Raw genomic sequence first — 14,210 nt, 5'->3', positions numbered from 1 at the left:
CCCTTTCCTCCAGGTCCCGACACATGCATACTGAATAGCGCTAAGGTCCATTAAAGGCCATACATTTTGTATGTGTTCCTGTATGCGTGTGCATGTGCTGTGTAATGAATAAGTGAAGGTGTGCAGTTCTGGTCACACACCACAGCTCCCATACACACTGGCACACAGAGTTGCATAAGCCCGGAGAGCAGTCAGCGTTTGAACACACACACATTTGACGTAGCCACAGCTGGGCCTTTCATTGACGTCTCTATGTTGTTTTGTTCTTGCTCGGCCTTGCGCTCTTTTTTTTCTCTTGAAGTTTTCCCTTTTTCTCTTATCATCCTCAAAATTAGTAATTAAAACCTTACCTCCACAGTTCTCTTGGTTTCTTTTCAACTCTCCATCTGTCTCTGTACCACACTCCCCTGTCTACTTATGACTCAGTGACTCCCTGTCGTTGGCTGCTCCAACATAATGAATCAAAACTTGATGTTGTATTCACAATATTGTCAATAAGTCTGTAAAGAGACTAGATGTATGCCATTCCCTGAGTAAGAAGCAAAGACAAAGTTGAAGATTTCTGTGACTCATGATACAAGTCCACTTTTGGACTCCATTGTCAGTGGGGGAAAGTAAAAATATGGTATCAACTAAGGAAGAGCATTTCAAAGTCTATGGCCAAATGGCATCATGTTGCGGACACTGAAGTTGTAACTCCAGTATTTGACCGCTTTGTCAAATTGGTGTGACAGTCTGGGGCTGTAGCTCAGAGAGGCAATCTCAGGGTTGGAAAAGGGAAGACAGTGTGTGAATCCTCTTAAACCTGCATTCTTTCACAAATCCAGCAGGAGGCGACTCCTCTGGTCACATAAAAAAGACAGTTGTATACAAGTCTATGAGAAAATTACCACACTTCTCAATTAATATTTTACTTCAGTTAGCATTTTAAACATGATTGTTCTCTCAGGTTGTAGTTTAAAGACTTTTTCAACACAGCACAATGTATTTTTTTTACTATTTTTTTAAAATAAGAGATTAAAATAGACAATTAAGCCGTGTTGGTTTTTAAGCGTAGCTACCTTGAGATCGGCAGGTTACTATCACAATGTTGAGTACCCTTTCACATTGTGTTTTGACTTGTTGATAGCTTATTGTTACATTGTGGTTGCCCAGAAATGTATTTTTCTTTTTTTGGTTTGACCTCCTCTACCCTTTATGCCACATCTGGTTGCACCAAACATTATGGCATGGACCAAAAACAAATGAATTGCTAAATCTGCACTCACACACAAACCAGTGGCTTATGTTTAGGTGATTATGTCAACTTTGGGAATTATGTTTATCATTATAAAAGAGTTAAGGATGTTCTAAGGAGATCAGATCTTTTGTTTTACACTGCTGCTCTAAGGCTCACTTAATTCTGCATTCATGCATTTTTTTTTACCTGAGAGGTTATACTGCAACTTCATTATTTTTACTGGTTGTCATCGGCTCTGTCTCAAAAGATCCATTTGCAGATATGCACATTGACAAAGATTATGCATTACTTGAAGATATTTCTTTTCTTATAGTTATTATGCTACAATCATAATTATTAACATTACAGTCCTGTCAGCGGTAGTTCCACTCCGTCAAACAAGAATACAAGACATATTTCTGTACCCCGATTGGGACATTTCTTTCCACTGTTTCCATAGTTTAACTTAGGCTCTTCAATGCCACAACAAAATATTGAATGTTCTATAATGCAATATTTGTGAATATATTACAGGATTAGCAAAGAAATATAGAGTTATAATTTTAAAAAGGACAGCAGTGACTTTTAACTGTGGTAAACAAAGCAGGCCTTCGGTAGTTTAGGAATTAATGACAAATGGAAAGGATAAATGAATTATTTATTGAATTGCTAAGGTATGCATATCAAACTTCATTAATCTTGCTAAATCTCCCTTTGTCTTTCATTTCTACAGTTCTCTCTCCTTCTCCTGCGTACCATGCAGTGGATTAGCTGAATCTGGGGAAGATCATAATTACTGAATCAATAGTGTAATTAAGGTGGTCATTAGGCTGCTATAAATGTTATCACACCAGGATCAGAGAGCTCAGCGATCAATATTGTAATCACAACCCTCCATCTCCGTTACCATAAAAGCTAGTATGACTGCACACACACACACACACACGTTGACACAAGTGAATGTACACAAACATGCAGGCACAGACCTTGTGACCCCACCAGTTTTACTGTCCTGAACACTCACGGGATATAGAGCCCATTATTCCTCCATCTAATTACTAAGCCATATCAATAGGCTGTGTAAAAATCAATAGGGCTTCCCTATATGGTCTTTGTCTTATTGGCCTTGTAGTGCATCTTTATTGGAGGAGAACGGTATTGGTATGTGAGGGTATGTGAGAGGAGGTGAGAAAGGTAATAGGTGAGGGATGAATGGATAATGCGTAGACAGTGGGGATCAGATCATGGGGTTTGTCTCTCGAGGATAAAGGGATCAGATTTCAGCTTGACAAAGGGAAGAAGTGATAGGTGATAACGCGCATGGACAAAGCCGATGAAGAGGAAAGAAAATGTGAAGAGGCAGTTAGTAGAAAGAAGAGTGATGAGTGGCCAAGATAAGAAGAAAGACATAAAGAAAGGAGTGAAATGTTGATCAGGGGTCAAAAGGGAAAAGTGGAGGGGGTAGGAAAAGACTGGTGTGGTCCGGTTCAAAGGTAGATAATGGATGTTTAGCAGAAAATTGATCTGTAATGTCGAGATAAAAGCTGGAGGAAAATGGAGAGAATGTACAAGGTCAAGTGTAAAGGAAAGGGAAATTGGGTTGATGGGCTCTTTGGACGAATACATAATGTTAGGAGAGATAGTTTAAGGGATGAAAGATGGGAAGGGGGTAAAAAAGGATAAAGGTTAAAAGGCAGGAATCATGTCTGCAATGGATCGAGACATAATGTGTGTATATCATTAGACACAGGTGGGGAGAGGGAAAAATCCGACATAAGATAACGTGTATTATTGAAAGGATGCTTTTTTCTCACTTTTAGAACAACAATGTTTGGATTCAACTGACATCCTTAACATTTACAAAGTCTAATACTAAATAAAAAATAAATCCCTCAAAATATATCCCTACTTTTTCACAAACAAGACATCCCATGTGGTGTTTTACTAACACTTTAAATTAGCAATATAATGGAAAAAATATATTTTGGTTGGAAGATACACGTTCTTTGATCTTAAAAAAAAAACATATTAGAAAAAAAACTCAACTTTATAATCAGTAAAGCACCACAACGCACGTCTCTAGCTTTGAGACAGACTTGCTCCTGGGATGATTAAAAGAAACATCTGACATGTTTTTGGATGGATTTTTCTACATGAAAGGAATTCAATTCTAGAGGAGGTGAAGGAGAGGTGAAGGTTTGGGGAGATGAAACATGGAAATGGGGTGATGAGGAGGAGCTTGGGATAGGAGAATGAGGATAGATGTCAAGACAGAAGCAGGGAAAAGGGGTGCAGGTCAGACGGAGAATAGGTGATGAGATGAAAAAAATGGGGAGGTGGATGAAAGGATTTGGGGTGAAGGACGGGTAAAAGTGGTCTTTAAAAGGATAAAGAGGTAAACAGCAAGGGCAGTTGAGTGATAATGATTGGCTCACACACATGAAATTGCTCACTTAAAGCAAAAAAGGAAAGGATATGGTGTGTGAGTGATATGGTTTGGAATTAAGGTCTAAATACACACAAACTAAAATAATCGTATTACTTGTGCATGGGGCTGATGGTGTGTCCAGCGGGGTTCGAAAGTGGTCCTCCTCACACACACACTCTACCGATCCTTCCTCCTCTGCTACACTGTTGGCCGGGCAGGGAAAACACTCCTGCTGCCTGGAGGACATCTTGTAGGATCCACGGGGACAAGCTGGAGAAGAACACACAGGCAGATAATACATTATGTATTATGTATGCATTATATGTCACAGAAATGCAATTGAATACAAGAGTCATATTTTAACATGATGAAGCCAATTCCAACAGTGTTATGTAGAGGAAAATTGAAACCATGATATTCTACTGAGAGACTCATAACAAATTATTCTTATATAACTTTAACTTCTTTACACGGAAACTCCAGCATTTCAGGAAGCACTGCAGTGTTTTAAAGGCAAAATAAAAAGTTGATTTATCTCCCTTTCAGTTTGTGAGAGAGAAAAATACAAAGCAAGTGAGTATGGAGGCAAGTAGAGAAGAGATGACATGTACGATTAGAGGGGTAAAGCAGGGAGTTTGGCTAAATCCGTCTGACAAACACAATCCAAACATTACGTGTGATCAGTGGCCCTGGAAAATCACATCAAAGCCTGCTACTAGATTGAACCAGCAACGAAAACAAGTCCAACCAATGCGCAGGCACGCAACTGCAAAACCCCCTAACTTAATTTTGTTTTCCGCATTTTCAACTTTATTTGCAAGTTTGTAAATATATCTCCCTCTACAGTCAGGGCATCAAGAAAAGGTGGGAATACGGGCGATAGTGGTAAGCAGTCATGACCTTACATGCGCAGTTTATCAATGCATGTGTGACAACGGGAGGCGTGCAGGTTATTTTACACAATGCTTCTATGCAGTTTCATTTTCCACTTGCCATACCTTTGTAGCAGGTGATAATGGGTGTGAAATCAGGCAGCCAGCCACCGCTCGATGCTTTATTCTTCTAAGAGTGTATACTAAACAGAAGATCCACATTAGAAGCTCTGGTATGCTCTATTCGCTACTTGCTTTCTTTCCATTTTTTATCTTGATAATCTCCTTAAATATCGCTTTACACCCAATCAGTTTACTTTTCTTCTCTGCTTTGTATTCTACCTTTCTCCACACAATTCCCATCTCTTTATTTCCTGAATTTAACTCTCTATTCTGCTCCAACCAGCTCCCTTTTCCAAGCATTAACTCAACTGATATTAAAATAGCACTCATAGCTCACTAGTGACTGTATCCACCCAACAGTAGGACTCCATTGGAGTGTACAATTAGCACATAATGCCAAACAGGTTAGCAATTAGTTTTGTTGTTCAGAAAATCAAAATTCTCTGGTTTATTAGGTGACAAGGCACAATGAGGTGTTGTGTTACAAGCAGATGATAATATGAGAAAGGGCTGAAGACTCCTAAAAAGCACAATCCATTTTCTTTCCCTGAGTGAGGACACTCTAGAGAGCCATCTTGCTTTTGGACGCTCACCAAAAATAAGGATGAGACTGTTTAATGAAGTCGAGACAAATAATTGAAAATAATCAATACCAATTAGTTGTCCTTACTGATTGCAACTTAGCCCACTAAAACGCATAAGTTATTAGCTGATGTTAGCAATGTGAGCTATTTCTGCAACTAGCCCTTCAAGAGAGCAACAGCAATATATGAAATGTGTGATATAATTTAAGGTATGAGCACAGATTGAGAGGTTTTGAGAGGCGTGTGTGTAAAGATGCCAGAGCTCCTCTCCCTGCATTGGCACTGTGTCACACTAGAAAACAATTATGCAGAAAGAAGGCGATGGTCCTGTGTGCGAGACAGCCAAGTTGAGGTACACACAGCAGGTGCAAAGACACACACAAAGCTGCTTTCCCCAAATTATTTTGGCTTATGAACTTTCATCAAGACACGAGCCCAAAAATGAAATGACTCTCTGTGATCCCACCTCTTTTACTCAGCCACTTTTACTCCAAACCTGCATGAAAGGCCTGCCATCACATATCGATTAGCAGGCCACATCAGCCTCTCCTGGCTCACACTAGAGTGAGTGTGTTTTCTGCGCCTGTGTACATGTGTGTTTCACTGCGAGTTGCAGGCTGTAAGAACCTTGTAATCGACTTTCTAATGTCTGTCATTACACAGAGAAAAGCCTCTCGCTTTCAGCTCACAGCACAGCCAAGCACGGGGACATAACGGAAACACACACACACACACACTCCCTGTCAGGCAGCAGTGGAGTAGACTCTCTTTGTTCCTGACCGTGCTGCCGCTATCCATTCCTCACCACGCCAAGGACATCAAGCGTGAATAGCAGCCGAATCAAGGCCAAATTATGCATAGATGTATGAGAACAGAAATTGGTTTTGCATTCTTTACCTATCATGCTTAAAAGCAAGCTAGCCATAGTGGTATCTGGCTGCAGATGTGACTTATCTCTTCAATTCAGCGTGGATACACATTTGGCCAGCCCACCTTGGAAATGTGTGTCTAATGATAGGGGTGTATCAAGACAATATGTGTGGCTCAGATAACAAAAGGAGTTGGCTTTGTGCGCTGCCCATCATTCTCCACAGCATGGGATCATTGGAAGGCACGCCAGCAGCCGATGCCAGGGAAGGTCACGTCAGTCAAAATGGGCCAGCAGCCACCAGCCTAAGGGAGAATGTAACAATCTCTAAACTGCATCCAGAAGCAGAAAGGAAAGAATATGCTTGTAAGGGAGACCACTCCAATCATTACAAGACTTTTTTTTTCATCTCTTCTTTCACATTGCCACGGTATACAAGTTAAACAGGAAGTGAGAACGTCAGGGAAAGGGGGGGTGGTTTGAGAAAAAGAGAGACAGAAGGAGACTGCCAGGACAGCTGGCAAACCAACTGATCAATTTGTCCGATGTGCCAACAGGGAGCCTCGATTAAATGGAACATGTTAGGACACACACACACACACACACACACACACACACACACACACACACACACACACACACACACACACACACACACACACACACACACACACACACACACACACACACACACACACACACACACACACACACACACACACATTCTTCAAGGTGCAATAATATAGATATGCAGCGACATGCCAAGTCCTATAAGTAAGAGGGTGTGGGGATTTTGGGAGGGGGTGAGGGATGAGGCAGGAGACCAACTGGTTAGAGAGATATTTAGGAGAGACAGAGACAGACAGATGGTGTGTGAGAGACAGAAATACGGTAGGATACGCAATGTACTGAGAGAGGACATTTCAAACAGGGAGGGAGAATGGACTCATTCAGCTTGACAGAGGCAGTAAACAGATAAGCAGAGACATGCAAGGCATACATATGAGGAAGACAAAAAGAAGCAGTGACAGCAGGAGAGACTAAGGTCATCTAAACCTGGAAATAGTTAAGTGTTGAGCATCTTGGCTAAGAGCCTTTGTTAGGCAGGAGAAAACGACAAATGTGGTGTCAATTTAACGAGATAAATGAAAGGAATATATTCAGGATCCACATGACAGTTACATATATGCCCAACAGTTTCACCTTGTAATGAATAAAACCTAAAAAAGGCCAAATAATCCATATTTCAATGAGCTCACAAATTACTTTAATACACTTTTGTCTTTAGGGGAGAAATCAATTTATAGTTTGCCCTTCTGTTATTTCCCTCCCTTTTCTTTTCTCTAACCTTAAACATACCCATTAATAAATCATGAAGCACTTAATAAAATGAATGTGAGCAATGAAATGATGCTTTCAATCCCTGACAGCACACAATAATTAATATTAATAACACTAAAAGAGGTTCGCTTCAGACATTTGCTCACACACACACACACACACACACACACACACACACACACACACACACACACACACACACACACACACACACACACACACACACACACACACACACACACACACACACACACACACACACACACACACACACACACACACACACACACACACACACAGTCATTGGTTTTTGGGTGCAGTTGTATCCTGGCTCAGGTTTGTAATTTATCAGTTTCACTTGTTTTATTTGCAGAGCTTTATAACGCATGTAGGAAGAAAAAGAGGTGATATCATGAAGGAGGGATACAATGAAGAGAGGATGTGATCCCAGTAGGAGAAAATCAATAATTCAGAGAGCTTTAATTCAGATCGGTGCCCTCTGTGTGGCTGATGCTGATTCAGATGCTAATTTTTTCAGCTGGTAGGCAGCTTTAACATCCACAAGCTGAATTCTCATTACCATCAAATTGTTATGAAGGTCTCTTACACATGCGCACACACACACAGGCACACACACAGGCACACACACAGGCACACACACACACACACACACACACACACACACACACACACACACACACACACACACACACACACACACACACACACACACACAGGTCAGACAAGTAGGTGGGTTGAAGAAAACAAAAGAGTGATTGGTATACTTTGAGAGTTCAAGTTGGGTCAAATTATAAAATGGTGAAATGATGAGGTGCCAAGATGAGTCTGATAGCATTGGACCAGTTGAAATTGGATTGAACTTGGTAGATTTATAACCACTAAAACAAAAGTTTTTAAGACTTGTGTTTGATGCGTTATGGACAAAAAATATATATAATAGTTTTTTCAAGATGTACTTTCCCTTTTTTGCAAACCATCTTTGCAAAATTGTGAATAGATTTGAATCCCTCTATCTGAAATGACCTGCAAGGTCTAACATCACAGGAGACTTTTCTAAATCCTTAAAACAGGGCCAAGTGGAGGGCAGAGGGCAGATTTTTTCTCAGACCACTTAAATTACAATATGCTGAAAGGTTATTAAGGAATATTTAACCAATGACGCCAAAGATATATGGTTGAGCCCAGCTTTAATAACGGGACTTTTGCTGTAGAGAATTGAATTTAGACCATACTGGTCCAGAGCGAAAAGTTTAAAGATACTTACTAAAGTAAGGAGACTGAACAAAAAAGTAAAAGCTGATGCTGATCAGAAGAGGTCATTAGGACACATTTTATAACAAAATATAATATAATATATTAATATAGATTTTAAAACAAAATCTATATTATATTTTGACCTTATGATAATGTTGCTAGAAAAGTCAGGGGATCAATTATTTTTTATATATTCATTCTGAGGGAAAACATTCTTAATAACAATGTTAACCAAGATGAAAAGTCAAGGGATCCTCCTCTGGGGAACATGGATGGCTGTTCAGTTACGAGAGTATAAATTATTGAACTGAGATAACAATTCATTTTTTTTTTCTCTTAAATCCTTCACCCATGCTTCCTTTATAACAAAAAATCCAAGTCAGTTTGCATAATGGTTCAATATCATGTTACAACAGTAACGGGTTTTGGTTTTCCAGTGCTATATGCTCATATTAAGGGACTGATGAAAAAAGCAATTTTGTGACACTTTCCACTGTCTGCTTTTTGAGGACATCAATTTCCCCCTGCGCTACACACAGTGTTATAACCTGTTTGTGCGTCTAGCTGCTTTGAAGATATGACCAAGTCCCTGAATTGCAGCATAAATACCTGTTATCAGCTCAAAGGTAAGACCTCATTCAAGTCAACCCACTGACTGGCTGCTGCCTCACAGTGTAATCGGGGAGAAAGCTCTGAGCCATGCCATTCAGGTCAATGCTTTGCTTTATCATTTTATTCACTGTTCTGCCCTGGTTATCACAGACTGACAACACACAGAGAACACAGGAGTATAACTAGTGAACAATGCTGTCAGGGATATTAATGTCAGCGGCGCTGTGGACGAGCTTTAAGCCGGAGACACGTCTAATTCTGCCAACGCTGAAGGTAGCACGTATGCACAGCGACAGATTTGCACATACAAACAAAAGCCCTTAACTACATGCGCTTGTATGAATGTTATATATCCCTGTTTTTTTCACACAGACACGTTCAGATATTTAACCATGGCTCAGTGGTTACATCACAAAACGGACACAACAAAGAGCAGTTGTGTTACATCACAGCCCCGAAGTGCCAGCTCTGTTCTGTTTGTATCAGACAGAAGGTGCAGAAAGGAACAGACAGGCAACCCAGACAGACAAACACAAATACACCTGAACCAGGAAAGGATCCAACACAAAGGAACTCACACTCAGCAGGACATATAGGAATACATCAGACAAACTCAACTGAGGACAAAAGGTATTTGGTCATAAATCAAAGTATAGGAGAAATCAGAATGTTTTTCTAATGATGGAAGAGGAGAAAGGGTCAGGAAATTGTAAAGATGAATCATTTGGGGATCATGAATGTATGTACGAAATGTCAGGGACACCCATCTCATAGTAGATAATTGGTCCTTGACACAAAACGTGATGTATATTTTATAAATGAACCATTTAGAGTTTAAAAAACAATATTGACCCATGACCTATTTTATTTATATAGTTTAATATGTGGTAACATGGAACAGAAGATATTACAAAGGTATGAAACATAAAAGATAACATAGCATGTAATATATATGAATATAACATTTTTAAAAAGTGTTTTTCTTTCTCTTATGTGTACACATGATTAGAACAGACAGATCAGATTGATGGGGGATGCATATGTGTATTTATGAACACAGAATGACTCACTACTGTCATTATACAAAATGGAACATAAACAATCAAAAACACCTAGGAGTTAATCATTGACTTATTTTCCTGTTGTCTCTATGAAGTTTACCTTTCTCCTATCTCATCATCTCAATTAGCTCTTGACTGCTATCATTTCTGCTCCCTGCCAAACACTGCCCAGTACCCCCTCCAATCCCCCTCCCTCTCATGTGTGCTCTCTGCCATCCTCCCTCCCTTTTTGTCCATTATTCGCCATCCCTTCTTTTGCTCCAGATATAATTTTTGCAGGATTTATCAGAGGCCGTGGAACAAAAGGCTGAGAGCGAACAATTTCAGGATATTATCGCCTCCTCCTCCCTCCTACCCATCTCACAGACACACAAGCACTGTGAATTTCAATTTCAGATATTTAGCTGCTGTTCTTATCTACAGTCAGCTTCAATAAACTCACATATTGTCTTGTGGGAGGTCAGCTCATTATTGTTCATGTTTGTCTCCTGCCCAATAACCTGTTTGATTTTTTGATATGCATTTTACAATTACATACGAAGCTTTGGAAAGCTCCTTGTGCACCAGTTGTGATGCGTTTGCTGAGGCTTTTAGAAAGGGTCAGTCCAAGGAAGTTCATTTTTTGGGTGAATATTAAGGTCTCCTATGAAGCTCTTTAATGGCATATACTATAGGTCTCAAATATATATAAAAAATACCAAAAAGATCATTGATTTTAGCATGTCCGCTATCCCTCTGTTTCAGCCACGTTTTCGAAAATGCTGACTGTGACTGTCGCTTTAAATTTGAGCTGAAGCTGGTCACGCCCCTTTGGAGTGTCGTGACTGTCTGAAGAGAGAAGTTTCTAACAGAGATACTCAGCTAAATGCTGTTCCAAACCACATCCAGCATTATTTCTGAAACACTTCTCAGTGTTAACCACTAGAACAGAGACGTTATTTGTATTATATATACAACTCTAAGTCCCTCCTGCAGACATCCTGCTGAACACACAGACACACAGAGGTGCTGCGGAGGGGATTCAGCTCGCGACTGTATATGGGGGACGATAAGTTTGGACGTGTCACGTGGGCGGGACGTTGCCAGGAGTTCAATGTAAAGCCAGCCCACATTTCGGATATGACGTCATATCGGCAGCAAATCTGGATCAGCCCGTTTGTACCCCCCCTTTTAGAGATGTGGGTAAGGAGGAACAGAGAGAGGGTTGTATTTTCTGACGCTTGTGAGTCTCATTACACACCGGGGACACATACTGTATAAAAGACAGCAAAAAGTGCATTTTGCATAATAGGGGACCTTTAAGTAACTATGTTGTTGTCTTAGTTGTATAAAGTAATTCTTTATAATTTTACAAAATCTCTGAGAATTGTTGACTGCACACCCTTTCAATTTACTTACTTACTGTAGTTGTTAGCCTCAGCAGCTTCTGGGAAATAGTATTTTTAACATTGCTGTTGCCTAGTTGCAGTGTTTTTTTGGTGTACACTACTTCCTGTATCATAACTACTGGCTTATGCATTTCATTTGAAGGCAGAAAAAGTGACTGCCTGTGTTACAAATCACTGCCTTGTTCACTTATTCATTATCGTCACTTCTGAATCTTTTTTCATTATCACTGTTTGGTATCCTTGCAAAATATTTTTTTGCAACCATCACATGCAACACATTACATTGTGGGAGATTGTTTGTGTGGAATTTTTAGCAGAAAATAGTGTACACCCCAGAGAAAGTACACTATTGGTTTGATTGTTTGACATTATTATGAAGTAGGAGCAACACTTCTGCTCCTTAATATAGCACACTGTATAGTAAATAGGGAATGATTTTGGGCCCAAGAAATAACCCTGGTGAGACACAGTTATTGCTTTTCCATATTACTATCAATGCTACCTTGTTATGTGAAATCATTTTGTCCTTGAGGGGTCTGTATTACGTATTCACATGGCCATCAAACCTCACCTCAATTGTAAGACCCTTTTTTGAGGGTTGGGCAACCTTGTCTGTTGGTCACTGTGGAAGTGATTGATGGCTTCAATTTAACTCAACCACACAGGCGTTCATTTATGTCTCTGCCTATCCATGGCACCTGCATGGAAACATCATTTAGTTTGCCGCCAGCACACACACGCACACTATGTCTCAACGTGCTTAACATAAAAACCAGCAGACTACAAAACGAACATCTAATCCAAAGTGGACAGACGAGAAATTAGTCTTCTGCAGGACCCAGAGGAAAAAGGAATGGAAAGCTATTTTGGAGAAAGACAGACAGTAAAAACACAATTTAGCACTGATCGGTCAAGCCTGGCGCTGAGCATTCACGTCCCACTGATAGCCATCATCATCATCACTACGACCATCACATCCAGATGGACGGTCACACTCTTTACTGCACATTCCCAGTCTGCATGGAAAACAGCTTGCGGCAGAAGACTGGTTCAGTAAATGTTAATGTACGGGTAATATACCTTGTATGAAAAGTATCTTTGTGTGTGTGCACAAGAGCAAAAAGCAGGGACCATCATTTACATCATAACCATATCAGCTGCAAGTCGGCAAACATGCTTGAATGTTAATGTCAGAAATTTCAGGTCGAGTGCTCGCAAAATGAGATTCAATGTTCTGCTCCTTTTGAACAGCCATGCTGTTTTGCTGCATGTATTAGAGACCGTGTGTGTGTGTGCATGCGTGCGTGCGTGCGTGCGTGCGTGCGTGGGTGCGTGCGTGTACACGGACTCTGCTGCCTGTCATACCTCACTAAAATACGATTCCTCCCCTCAAACTGAGAAAGAAGATAAGCTTTGGTTGGAGAAGTAATATTGATTTGTAATCCTGCTGAAGGTTATACACACAGCAGACTTTTAGACACTTATTTATATCTCTCCCCATTTGCAATGGCAATATGTAATGTCATTCTTCACTACTTCACATTTTACCAAGTATATAAATTCATGTCTGTATTGTGAGTCTGTCACATATAACAAGCAGAGTCAAATACTAAATGAAAACGCTGTTTATTTGAGTGTTTTTGTAGAAACAACTACAACCCTCAGACAAAGAAAACAGTGAGTAATCTTGAAGAAATGTGTAAGCTGCAGTTGGTCCAAATCATAACTCACCGTGACACGTACTTCTAGACTCTACATTTCCTAAACATTTAATAATATATGCAGCTGAAATCTAATCACAGGAGGGAGGATAGGGAAAGCAGAAAGCAGAAAGCAGTTTTTGTTTTCTTACAGACCCCGTTTTTGCATGACAGTTGTGTGTGGCTTGGCAATGAACAAGTATAATCTTCCGCCTGCAGTCTGTTGTGACTTGCAAATTTCATTTGATTCTCTGAAATCAGCTATTCAAATCGGCGACGTGAACTTGAATTATTCTCGACTACTAATGACATTCCATTTTCATTTGCATCATCCGAATCCGCCATTCTCATAAAGACTGTGACCCAGATAAAGACACAGCGGCCTGATACATTTGATTCCCAAGACTGCAGATGGATGAGCGCTGTTGCATATCCTTGAGTAAAGTGGAGAAGAAGAGGAGAATACTGTAGAGCAGTTCATTTAAACTGGTGTCTTGACGAATTGTGAGATGAGAGCAGGTCAAGGGTAATCAGAAATCTCCTCAACCCTTGAAACCGCAGCAATTAGAGTCAATTAGAGGGGACCAGTATACAAAATATATAATATATAGCTATGGGCTTTTGCAGTGTAATTATGTATATGAGGGCCTATGGTTTGCATCTTTTTCAGCACATTACACCTTTATGTGTGTGAATGGCATGGGCGTGTTGGCCCATGCCTGCAGTTACAGTAGCAAGG

General features: G+C 40.2%; 1 protein-coding gene across 1 annotated transcript in view; it reads right to left on the bottom strand.

The window, feature by feature from the left end:
* LOC134875047 (ephrin type-A receptor 7-like) overlaps nt 1-14,210 on the bottom strand; it is a 157,442-nt gene that overhangs the window by 65,832 nt on the left and 77,400 nt on the right. The window contains 1 exon segment of the mRNA XM_063899447.1: nt 3,762-3,917. Coding sequence (XP_063755517.1) covers nt 3,762-3,917 — 156 coding nt within the window.

Source organism: Eleginops maclovinus, chromosome 13, assembly GCF_036324505.1.
Source record: "Eleginops maclovinus isolate JMC-PN-2008 ecotype Puerto Natales chromosome 13, JC_Emac_rtc_rv5, whole genome shotgun sequence".
Lineage (NCBI taxonomy): Eukaryota > Metazoa > Chordata > Actinopteri > Perciformes > Eleginopidae > Eleginops > Eleginops maclovinus.
Note: the sequence above shows the minus strand (reverse complement) of the source record. Positions and strands in the feature narration are given on the sequence as shown.